Raw genomic sequence first — 11883 nt, 5'->3', positions numbered from 1 at the left:
AGGGAAAGTTTTCATCTTCATATGCATCAGCATATTCCTGATGCACTTTGTCCTGATTAAAGACAAGGACGCAAAAGTGAAGCCGTAATACAGATAAAACATTTCTCCTTGAATCTCCTGATTTGCATCAGTTCCAAAACTAAAACCCACAGAATTCAAGGTTGAGCATAGAGATTAGTCTTGTGGTTAGCTGTAATGTCAGGAAGGTGAACGAAACACACACAGGCTTATCTTTGCCAATATGCACCACACGAATTTAAAGCCTTTGGTTTAGGTACAGAGGCACTGTGGAATGGAGGGGGGGAAGATAAATGAACGAAGAATTTTAAATAGCTTCTTTTTTTTAAAAAAAAAAAAAGAAAAATACTTTGAGTACAAAGGAAAAAGTTCAGAAGGGTCCAAGAAGACAAAAAAGAAAAACTCTAGCAAGAAAAACAGCATCAACAGCAGTTTAGCAAGGGGATTTCAATTATAGGTACAAGTCCTGAAGTTTAATATACAGAGGTAAGTAATAAGAATGTAATACTGGAACTTTAACCGCCCTCTAAAACATTCGTGAAGAACGGTCTCAAGGGAGATAGTTAACAAATACAAGTCAAGTGAACTTCAGAATGACGTTTAAGTGCGTAAGAACACATTTCAAATCTTACCAACTTATTTCATTAATTTGATAATGTTATAAAAGGTCAGCTGTGTTCAGAAGAAAAAAAAAACCAAAGAGGTATAGTTGCATTCAGCTGACAGACATCATAAAGCAAAGTGCCTCATGCTCAATTCCTACTTCAGTTTCTGGTATTAACCTAAATCTTAACCAAAAAGTACATACAAAGCATATTCAATATAATACCGTTTTAATCACTGCAAAGTTCTGTTCTTTTTCATTTTCTTATGAAGTAGCCATATTTATCTAACATTTTAGTTTCAGAATTGGTAGGATCATCTGCAGAGAAAGTAGGAAAAAAAAGCACAGAAAAGAGAGGAAAAGCAATGACCTTCGAAAGGCTCAAACTCTGAAATGCACTGAAAATATCATCAATTCTACACCATGGATTTTGTATATCACTGGGTCAACTTATCACTTATACAACATTTGTCCTTAGAAAAGGAGACTATTAGCATAAAACTAGAAGTTGAGCCATTACTGTATACCCCAAACTTTCATTTCAGCTGAGGAGATGCTGCAATAGGATAAACAACAAAAAAACAACCAACCTAGCACTGAAACTGAACTATGACACAGCAGCAAAGTAAAAGCACAGATGTACAAAAGCATTCCCAGGAGAGAAGTTTTTTGCTTACAAAAATCTGTAAGGCCCACTGGACAGCAGCTTTCAACAACGCCATGTATTTGAATACCCATACATCTTCAAAAATCAGTATCCTTTGAAATAGTCCCTTTCCAAAGAATACACATCACACTAAATTGAGGTCAGAAACTTTATTTTTTGCTCAGGTGAAATTAGGCATGTGCTCATTAGAGGTCTGACCTGAGGAAGGAAACTCGGGATCAAGCCAATCAATTTTTGAGAACTAAACTTTCTTGCTAATTACGCTCTTCATCGATATGAAGTTCTTGGCAGACCAGTTCCAGTTGGAGCTAAATTTACTGAAAGTTCGTTTTACTACTATTTTCCACAGAAATATTCTATTTCACTCAGGTATTTTATTCGCTGATTGCAAACATTTTTATGACAACTGGTTTTAGCCAAGCACACTGTCACACTGGAAGTTAGAACACAAGAATTTGTCAAAACATTTTCTTACTATAAAACACTTTCCAGATAGTAATTTAAGAAATAAAATTAAAGCTGTCAACTTTAAAAACCATATCCTCAGAAAACGGCATAAAACTGTTTTGATTTACATTCTTGTTAGTCAAAGATAATCCTCCTATGGCACAGACCCAAATTTTACCCTCCTGAGTGTACATACCACTGAATAATTTGTTCAAATGTCAGTTGCAATTTTCAAAAATCCTTTCTTGCCTCTGAATCTTAAACATCTGTAACAAATACTTGTTTTGAGAGTGCTTTACATTCGTGACACTTGACCTTTTACTGTATGCACCACAAAATTTAAGTTTCAAATACCATGCTAGCAGGAAATCTGATCATTCCAGCAGTAGCCATCTGCGTGGTCCGATATCAAATATTAGTTCTGGGTTGCACAAAGTCATAGGCTACAGATCTTTGTCTGCAACTTCTATAATTAGTTGCAATTTGCTGCTTCTAAAACACATTTCTCATGGAACATTTGGCCTCAAAATCTTACCTTACCATTAGAAAAGTACTTAGTTGTTGGTGTGCATACATGTGTGTGTGTGCACGCATGCACACAGAGAGAACTAAAGAATGCAAGTATATGCTTTGTGGGTGGCATACCTAGGTCTAGAGATTTCTATTCCAGAAACAAAAGCCTTTTAGCTCTGGAACTGTAAAAGAATATTACAAGAAATATCAAACATAATGGAATCATGTTTTCCAATGTTTCTGCTGGCTTATGTCTAATTATTGATGTTAAATGTCAACAGCTCATCAAGCACCCTACCAAATACTTGAGAGCTTTACACAAATTGGAATTTTCTTTCGCATGATCCTTAATATAACTGGAGGACTCTGTGTTGAAATTAAAATGTGAACAAGGCTTTAAAAAGAAAACAACAAAAAAGGAAAAAAAAAAAAAAAAACCCAACCACAAAACCTCTCTAGAGTGAAAGCACCATATTGACTAAAGGAACCAAGTTCAACGTTAAAATACCAAAGTATTTTTTGTTAACTAAGTTAGACATATAGCAAAATTGAGCCACTGCATATTTTAGTTTCATTGTGTCAGAAGAAAATCTTTCCCGAGCCTGTGAAACGGTGTAATAGACAAATTATTGCAAGCAACCAAACAAAAAGCCCTTTGAGACCCTTTCATGTAAGAAAGCTTCTAAGTACATTCAAGCAAGTACTATAACTTCTGAAGGGAAAACAGAATCACACTCCAGTATCTCTAAAGCACTCCTTCACACATCTTTTGAAAAATGCCCAATGCTAGTGGTGCTGCACATAGCTGTCTCAAGCAACCAGCACTGTTCCTGGGGAGGCAGAAGCTGGAAGCGTGCAGGAAACTATATTGCTCTTGAAATACATTTCTTGTCAAGTCATAGGAAAATTCCGGCAAAGCACTATTAACATGCTCTTACATCTGCAAGAATACAGCTACAGCTAGTAAAGAATTAAAAATAAGCATAAACAAAGATACTAGCCAAGATGAGAACAATATCAGCCTTTTAGAAAATAGCAGAAACTGCATCTTCACATGCCTGATTCTTCAGATGGTTTTAAAGAAGGTAAAAATAGAAGCTATTATTTTCTACCTCTCAACATCAGAAAAGCATTCATTGCATTTCTTACCTGAGCTCCATCCTTTAATTTCAAGATGCACTCCATCGTATTGATGGTGATGACAACTGGTTCTGACCCCAATTTTGTCCATGGCACATGAATCCGAAGTTCATGAATATGCCCGCTTAAAAAGGTAAATGGTAGTTTCAGCTCCTAGCAACAACAAAAAGAGTAGTGAATGAACTACTGAAACACATCAAAATTCAAGGCACATTTGTAACTTAAAATAGTGCAGTTCTAGCTCAAAATGTAAGTCGGAATTTATTCTGTCTCCCCAAATCAGCAGTATGCCATGGGCCTTGACAACCAGCTTTACAATTGCTTGCACTCGTACAATTAGTCTGTTCGAAGGCGACATTTGGATTATCATGTCCTTAATAATCAAAGACTATTTAAAGCCACCTCTCATGCATGAAACTACCGCAAAATGTCTCTGCTCAAGGGACAAGTAGAAATGAACCAATGAACCAGGTGAAAGTAAATACTTAAACTGATATGCAACCTGCATTATTCTGAAGAACATGAATTTGGAATTAAACATTGACAAAGCCACAGCAAGTCAATTTCTTCCAAAATATTTTAGTACTTGGAGTTACAACAGCTTAGAGCCCTTAAGATTGGGCCATTGTCACCACATTCACAACAAACTGCTCAGTAAATACAAAGTTACTAAATTTTTCACTGGCAAAATCAGACAACTCCTGACCAAGGCCTAACGTGTGTATCACCCTGCTTTAAAAACTGGTGCAAGTTAGCCCAGAATTCCTAACAAATGCCTGGCACTCCACCCAGTCAATGCTTAGATGACGCCTCTATAGGACAGCCCCAGTGAGCCACCTGCAGCTGCATGCAGTGAGTCAGAAGCAAACAAGGTGCCAAGGTTGAAATTCTTTGGATACAAAGTGTTGAAATTCCCCCAGTAGCTCCTGGGGTTCTCCTGGGAAGCATGAGCTTAACACTTACCAGACAAACTGTCAGGCTAAAGACCTGTTCCCAGAACTAGAGATCAAGATTTGGAGTAAGGAAAGTGAATGCTTAGTGCAACATAAAGAAACCATATTTGATATTATTCCAGAACCTTAAGTCAGCATTTTCAATACTAAGTATTCTAATGATGAGGCTTCAGTGATAACATACTTCCTGATCTCCTATCCTGACATTTTTGGCTATAAAGGTTTAAAGTCTTAATGGGGAAAAAACAACTGATGTCTTCAGCTGGAGTTGCTTATAGCCTGGTGTTTGCATCTTCATTGTAGGTGCTGGGAACTACAGGTGTGAATATTGTCAGATTGAGGAAGAAGTGAACCTAAGTCTCCCAGACACTCAGTAATGGTTTTGGCCATTACAATAGAATATTTTCAGTTGGAAAGGGCCTACAACAGTCATCTAATCCAACTGCCTGACCAATTCAGGGCTGATCAAAAGTTAAAACATGTCATTAAGAGCATTGTCCAAATGCCTCTTAAACACTAACAGGCTTGAGGCATCGACCACCTCCCCAAGAAGCCTGTTCCAGTGTTTGACCATCCTCAGTTAAGAAATGCTTCCTACTGTCAAGACTGAACCTCCCCTGGCTCAGCTTTGCACTATTCCCACAAGTCCTATCACTCACTGGATACCAGGGAAAGAAGTCAGCACCTCCATCTCTGCCTTCTGTCCTCAGGAAGCTGTAGAGAGCAATGAGGTCACCCCTCAACCTACTTTTCTCCAAGCTAGACATGCCCAAAGTCTTTAGCCATTCTTCATAGGACATTCCTTTCAGCCCTCTCACCAGCTTTGTTGCCCTCCTCTGGACACATTCAAAGACCTTCACATCCTCCTTAAATTGTGGTGCCCAGAACTGCACACAGTGCTCCAGGTGAGGCCACACCACCACCGCATACAGCAGGTTGACCAGCTGGCTGTTCTTTGATGGACCTCAGGATGTGGTTTGCCCTCTTGGCTGCCAGGGCACACTGCTGATGCACATTGAGCCTGCTGCCAATCAGCACCCCTAGGTTCTTAACTGTTGTATTTCCAAGTAAACTCAGAGACATAAGCCTTTGTTCAGAACTTCAGAATTTCCCTGGCAACCCGAGGCTTAAGTACCTTTGCACCTTGGCTCAATTTAAGTATTTGCATGCTTTGACTCCGTACTCCTATGAATGAGTAGAAGTTAAATAGAGAAGACACATGAAAATCTGAGCTCAACCAGGTAAGGTGGTAGGGAATTTCAGATAAACATCTAGAAGTGGATCCAGAAAGCCTATTTTCCTGCATTGCTTGACTTTAGACCTATCCCTGCTGTATAGAAGTTCTACAGTAATAAAATTTCAGGACAATGTATTTTGCATTTAGTACTTGGCATATATAGTAAGTCTACCTATAGAATATACCTATGAAGCTAGTTAATACCATTATGTGCCTAACATCTTTAAACTGTAATCAAATCTTAGTGACATGTTTCGGAAGCCCATTAAAAACTTTTTCATAGTAGCTATATGTCATAAGTTCTGAGTTGAAATACCTGCCACTGCAACTGTGACAGGTTAGCATCCTGAGAGAGCCCCTAATTAGTCATCCAAAAGAGAAGTCAACTATTCTTACCCACAAATATCTAGTGACAACAGATGCTAATAGGAGCAATGTTAAGGAACGCTCTCTCCATTCTACAGTTGATACCTCTTTAGCCTTTCAACTGGTATGATTAAAAATTTTATCTTGCATCCAAGACCTAAGAGTAGATGAAGTATATTCACTGCTAACAAAATCTTCAGAGAAGGCAACTCACAAAATCATAACTGTAGGGTTTTTTGTTGTTGTTGTTGCAAAGCTTTCAGTTTGTATATCAGGTTTTAGGGTTTACTGAGCTTTCATTAATGAATTTAAAAAACCATACACTATCTCACGTGAGAGAAACACTTGACTGCTACCTCAACCATGCTTACACGAAGTCACACCTAATTCCAAGTCCCCATTCCAAAAGATGACAGTTACAGACCTTCCCATAAAAACAAATCAAAGAAAATTGTCACTTTGTTTTTACAAAGCATTTTTTCTTCACCTCATTCACTAATATACTGAAGGATTATAGCTGAAAGCCTCTCTCCTAAAAATTTAGCCTTAGGCTTACAGTCAACCTAAATAAAATTTTAATCTAGACAGTCTCAGTTAAGCCACTGAAAAGCAAATACTGGGTCGTTCAGTACAGATATTGTTACACTGGTCATACAAGAAATGAAAAAGTACCTCATGTCCTACAGCCTGGGGAGAAGAGAGGGAGGAAAGCAGCGCAAAAAAATATGGACTCTAAAAATATACTGCAATTTAAGAGACAATGCTTTCATGAATCAAGACAGCAAACTATTAGTATTAACAGCAATAGAAATAAATTCCTTTCCAGACTCACAGATACATAATTTTTATGTTGCTCGTCAATACCATAACATCTATTTACAACCTGACTTGCGTTCACATGTGTAACTTAGGAGTTTACTTCAAAAGGTACTCTAGAATAGAAGTTTTTCCACCGTTTGCTGGATGGATTTAACATATTCTGATTTTTGTCTAGTTAACTGTAAGACAGTTAAAAAAACGGAAGCAGGAGTTCTTTCAAAATGAAGTGATACAACCAAATCCACAGCTTATTTAGAAGACAGTTCTTTCTTAAAGGAATTTGTCTGACATTATCCTAATTGCACAGCCAACTTTTCTTAAAGCCATACAGAGAAATCTTCGCTGTGCTATTTCAGTAGACAATACAAATGTGTGCCAGATTTAATAACTTGTTCATAATACAACAGAACAAAGACAATTTCTATTTGTCCTCCTTTTCTGTGCAATCTTTCCCCTTTCATTAAGTACTGTGTGTTTGGTGACCCATAAGAGTGCAACATGACATGAAAATGTTAACATAGAATCATAGAATGGTCTGGGCTGAAAAGGATCTTAAGATCATCTAGTTCCAACCCTCTGCCATGGGCAGGGACACCTCACACTAGACCATGTCACCCAAGGCTCTGTCCAGCCTGGCCTTGAACACCGCCAGGGATGGAGCATTCACAACTTCCTTGGGCAACCCATTCCAGTGCCTCACCACTCTCACTGTAAAGAACTTGTTGCTTATATCTAACCTAAAGTTCCCCTGTTTTAAGCCATTACCCCTTGTCCTACCACTACAGTCTCTAATGAAGAGTCCCTCTCCAGCATCCTTATAGGCCCCCTTTGAGACACTGGAAGGCTGCTATGAGGTCTCCACACAGCCTTCTCTTCTCCAGGCTGAATAGCCCCAACTTTCTCAGCCTGTGTTCATATGGGAGGTGCTTGAGCCCCCTTAGCATCCTTGTAGCCCTCCTCTGGACTTGCTCCAACAGCTCCATGTCCTTTTTACGTTGAGGACACCAGAACTGTAAACAGAACACCAGCTGAAGTTCAAGGAGTGAGGGAAGAAAGAACAGATTTGTTCCCAAACCTTTTATAAGGTGCTTTGTCCAGGTAGTTGTCACCTATGCTACTGTAGCCTCTCTGAAAATGTTCAAGGCTCCAGACAAAGACATCCAGGGTATGTGCATTTGTATCCAAAGCCTAAAGCATGAATTTAAGGCTGCATTTATGCCAGATAAGGGGAAGGAAACCAAGCTGAGGATAACAGCCCAGGAAAGGATGTTACAAGACCAGAGCAGTTAAGGCAAATAATTTTGGATATCACGAATTCATCCAGGCAGAAGGACTTTCTTTTCAAGGGAGCTCTCTGCCAGCTGCAAAAGGATGTTTTATTACTACATACTCAAAAAGAGTTTTGCTGAGCAGGCATAAAGCACCATCCCTTCCACAAAAAAAAGAAAGACATCCTAAATACAGTCTGTGTGTCCGGGCAGGCTCCAAAGAATAATAAAAGCCAAAATAAGATCACTACTTTTCACACAAACACAGAGCCAAATCCTGTAAAAAAAAAAAAAAAATTAAAAAAAAAAAATCTAATCTGAGCCAGATTTTGTGTTCATTGCATATTCACATCCCCATTCAAGCTGATAGGACATGAGCACAGGTATATATGGCAACATTTGCCTCTACAAGAGCCATGGCATTAACAGATTGCACTGAATATTTAGGTACCCAGCTGATAAATAGGCAAAGATGAAGAGATCACCCACCAGCAAACTGCAACTATCTGAATGGGAACAACATCAGTGAAGGCAGCAAAATCCTAACTGTACCAGGTAATGTAGCAAGTTTGATATATCCATCCCAAGTCATCATTTGTTATTTGGACAAACATTCTCTCTACACAATATAGCACTAGAACAAGTGGAGGTTTTCACAACCAATGCAGGAGACTTCAAGACTCAACTTGGAGAAAACCACAAGCTGATCTGACATAATGCTGGTAACAGTCCTGCTTAGAACAGGAGGTTGGAATAGATAACCTCCAGAGTTCCTTTCTGATCAACACTTCTCAGATTTCCTAATATATACATTAAAAAAGGCTTCAAACATTCACAGGAGGAGCACATCCTACCAGCTGAAGTCTAGTATCTGCATCAGCTGTTTGGACAAGCTGAACCAATAAAACGAAGAAACAAAAGACTTGATAGAAAATACACAGGCCACCAGATACCTCAAGCAAGACAAATCAAGCTCTTTACAAAAGCACAGAAAATAGGACACGATCTCTTGAAAGATTATCTCCTCTTCCAGAACAGGATCAGAGACAGTTAATAAACCATAAACATTTCTTTCACATTTTAAAAGGTCTCCCAATAGAGACCATACAACATCCTCAGTCTTCTCCAATGCCTCACCATCTGATTAAAATGAGGAAATTTCACTTGATGTTCAATCTAAGTCTCTCCAAATGAAATTTATTCCATTCTTTCTTGTCTCATCCACATAATTCTTGTCCTATCTTGTCTCACTTTTGTTCAAAATTAAAACACATTCCCTTCTATTTTATTCTTCTTTTAACAGCCATATTGCCTAAATCTCCCATTATTTTTTGCTGCATTTCTCTCAGCTCCTTCACTTGGACTACATCTGGACACAGGACACCAGCTAAGACTCACTACACCAACAGAAAACAGTTTTATTGGGCTCATACACCCAACTCCTTGTCAACTCAGATAAGCACACAAGAAAACAGTCCTTCCACTAAGACTTAATCTGTTCATATTGACAACAGGCTCCAAATTCCATATCAACTGTTTTACTGAGTCAAGCCTGTCTTTTAAAGGCCAAGAGCCCCTGATCAAACTGAAAGCCCCACACAAACCAGCTGATCAACTCTGTCCCTCAGTTACTCTTAAGTTTAAATATAATTGGAATGATGAAACCTGGAATTATAAAACACTACAGAGAACACAAATCTATGTTCAGTATGCACAATTAGAGATCCTACTTTGTGACATTCTGAATTAGTTACTATATGCAATTAGTAAATATGACTGGAAAAGCAATTAAGTTAATGTTCATACTGTAAAACAATGGTCACTGAAAGAAAAAACATCACAGAATAGAATCACAGAATCATAGAATAGTTAGGGTTGGAAAGGACCTTAAGATCATCTAGTTCCAACTCCCCTGACATGAACAGGGACCCCACACACTAAACTAGGTCGCCCAAGGCTCTGTCCAGCCTGGCCTTGAACACCTCCAGGGTTGGAGCATTCACAACTTCCTTGGGCAACCTGTTCCAGTGCCTCACCACCCTCACTGTAAAGAACTTCTTCCTTATATCTAATCTAAACTTCCCCTGTTTCAGTTTAAAGCCATTAGCCCTTGTCCTACCACTACAGTCCCTAACGAAGAGTCCCTCCCCAGTATCCTTGTAGGCCCCCTTCAGATACTGGAAGGCTGCTATGAGGTCTCCACGCAGCCTTCTCTTCTCCAGGCTGAACAGCCCCAACTTTCTCAGCCTGTGTTCATATAGGAGGTGCTTGAGCCCCCTTATCATCCTTATAGCCCTCCTCTGGACTTGCTCCAACACTCCATGTCCTTTTTATGTTGAGGACACCAGAACTGTACACAATACTCCAAGTGAGGTCTCACAAAAGCAGAGTAGAGGGGCAGGATCACCTCCTTTGACCTGTTGGTCATGCTTCTTTTGATGCGGCCCAGGATACGGTTGGTTTCTGGGCTGCAAGCGCACACTGAAGCCGGCTCATGTCAAGCTTCTCATCAACCACCACCCCCAAGTCCTTCTGCACAGGGCTGCTTTGAATCTCTTCTCCACCCAACCTGTAGCTGTGCCTGCGGTTGTGCCGACCCAGGTGTAGGACCTTGCACTTGGCTTGGTTAAACTTCATGAGGTTGGCAACAGCCCACCTCACAGGCGTGTCCAGGTCCCTCTGGATGGCATCCCTTCCCTCCAGCATATCAACCGAGCCACACAGCTTGGTGTCGTCGGCAAACTTGCTGAGGGCGCATCAATCCCATTGTCCATGTCACTGACAAAGATGTTGAACAACACAGGTCTCAACACCGATTCCTGAGGGACACCACTCGTTACTGGTCTCCAAAAGAAACATGTCCATAAAAAGCCATTCTCTTCAGACCCCATAACTTCCAGAATGTGCAAAGAATTACCATTCATTACCAAACAAATGGCATGGAATTAAACACAAAAGTAACTAAATGCAGGGAAAATAAAGGACTTGCATAAGAAGAAAACGAGTGAGTACTAAACGAGTATTTTTTTATCTGTGCAGACCAACCTAAATTATTTAGTCAACTTCTTTTAGGTCAAAGACACAGACTGCAACTACTATAAACATACCTGTTCAAGTACATCTAGCTTTAACTCAAGTTTACTAAGCACGACATCTCCTCCCCAGAGTGACAACTGCAGATCTGAAGGCTTCAGATTCTTTATGTAGCGATTCACATAACTCATCAGAATAGGAGTTACATAGGACTCCAGCATTCTGGAAGATTTCTGTATTACAGGGCAAGCACTAAGGAAAAAAAAACAAGACAATGAGGTATTATTCATAAATCTGTCATCCTAATTTTCAATAAAGCGACAGTCACATTGTTTGGATGGATGAAAATTTTTATTTCAAATTCTGCTTTCTAAACATATGTCTATATGTAGAGATACATACATTTACATATAAAGGTGAAATACATACCAAGATGAAAGCACGTGTATTTGCTTTTACAAAGTTCCAGCTGATACGCATACATATACTGGAACTTAAAACTGGCTTGTTCGCTATCAAAAGTCAACCCAAACAAACCAAACAGAGAAGAAAAAGGTCAAGCAATCTGTCATGCTGTCATATAAAGCTTAAACGACAGAAACCCTGTCACTTCAAACTGACAGAAGTCCATATTAAATACCACCCTAGATACCCCTCATCGACCTGATAACCTGAGCATCGTGTATACGCCATAAAACGCCAGCTTCCTGCCACCCTTAACTCTAAGCAAACCAACATCCTTCACAACCCAAGCCGAACATGCCCTGACGCTTGCCACCACCCCACCTTTTCAGCACTCCGCTGTCCTAAGGGGACGC

The 11883-nt window shown here is 39.5% G+C and overlaps 1 protein-coding gene across 1 annotated transcript in view; it reads right to left on the bottom strand.

Moving 5' to 3' along the window:
• LOC104403584 (vacuolar protein sorting-associated protein 13B-like) overlaps positions 1–11286 on the bottom strand; it is a gene marked incomplete at its 3' end in the record, with an annotated part of 89465 nt that extends 78179 nt beyond the window's left edge. The window contains exons 1-2 of the mRNA XM_010011812.1: positions 11140–11286; positions 3399–3542 (exon numbers count right to left, since the gene is read on the bottom strand). Of these exons, the coding sequence (XP_010010114.1) occupies positions 3399–3542; positions 11140–11286 (291 nt within the window). The remainder of the gene's footprint in view (positions 1–3398; positions 3543–11139) is intronic.
• Positions 11287–11883: the final 597 nt, after the last annotated feature.

The sequence above is a fragment of the Nestor notabilis genome, unplaced genomic scaffold, assembly GCF_000696875.1.
Source record: "Nestor notabilis isolate BGI_N333 unplaced genomic scaffold, ASM69687v1 scaffold6170, whole genome shotgun sequence".
Taxonomy (NCBI): Eukaryota; Metazoa; Chordata; class Aves; order Psittaciformes; family Psittacidae; genus Nestor; species Nestor notabilis.
The sequence above is the reverse complement of the archived record's forward strand: the minus strand, read 5'-3'. Positions and strand labels throughout refer to the sequence as shown.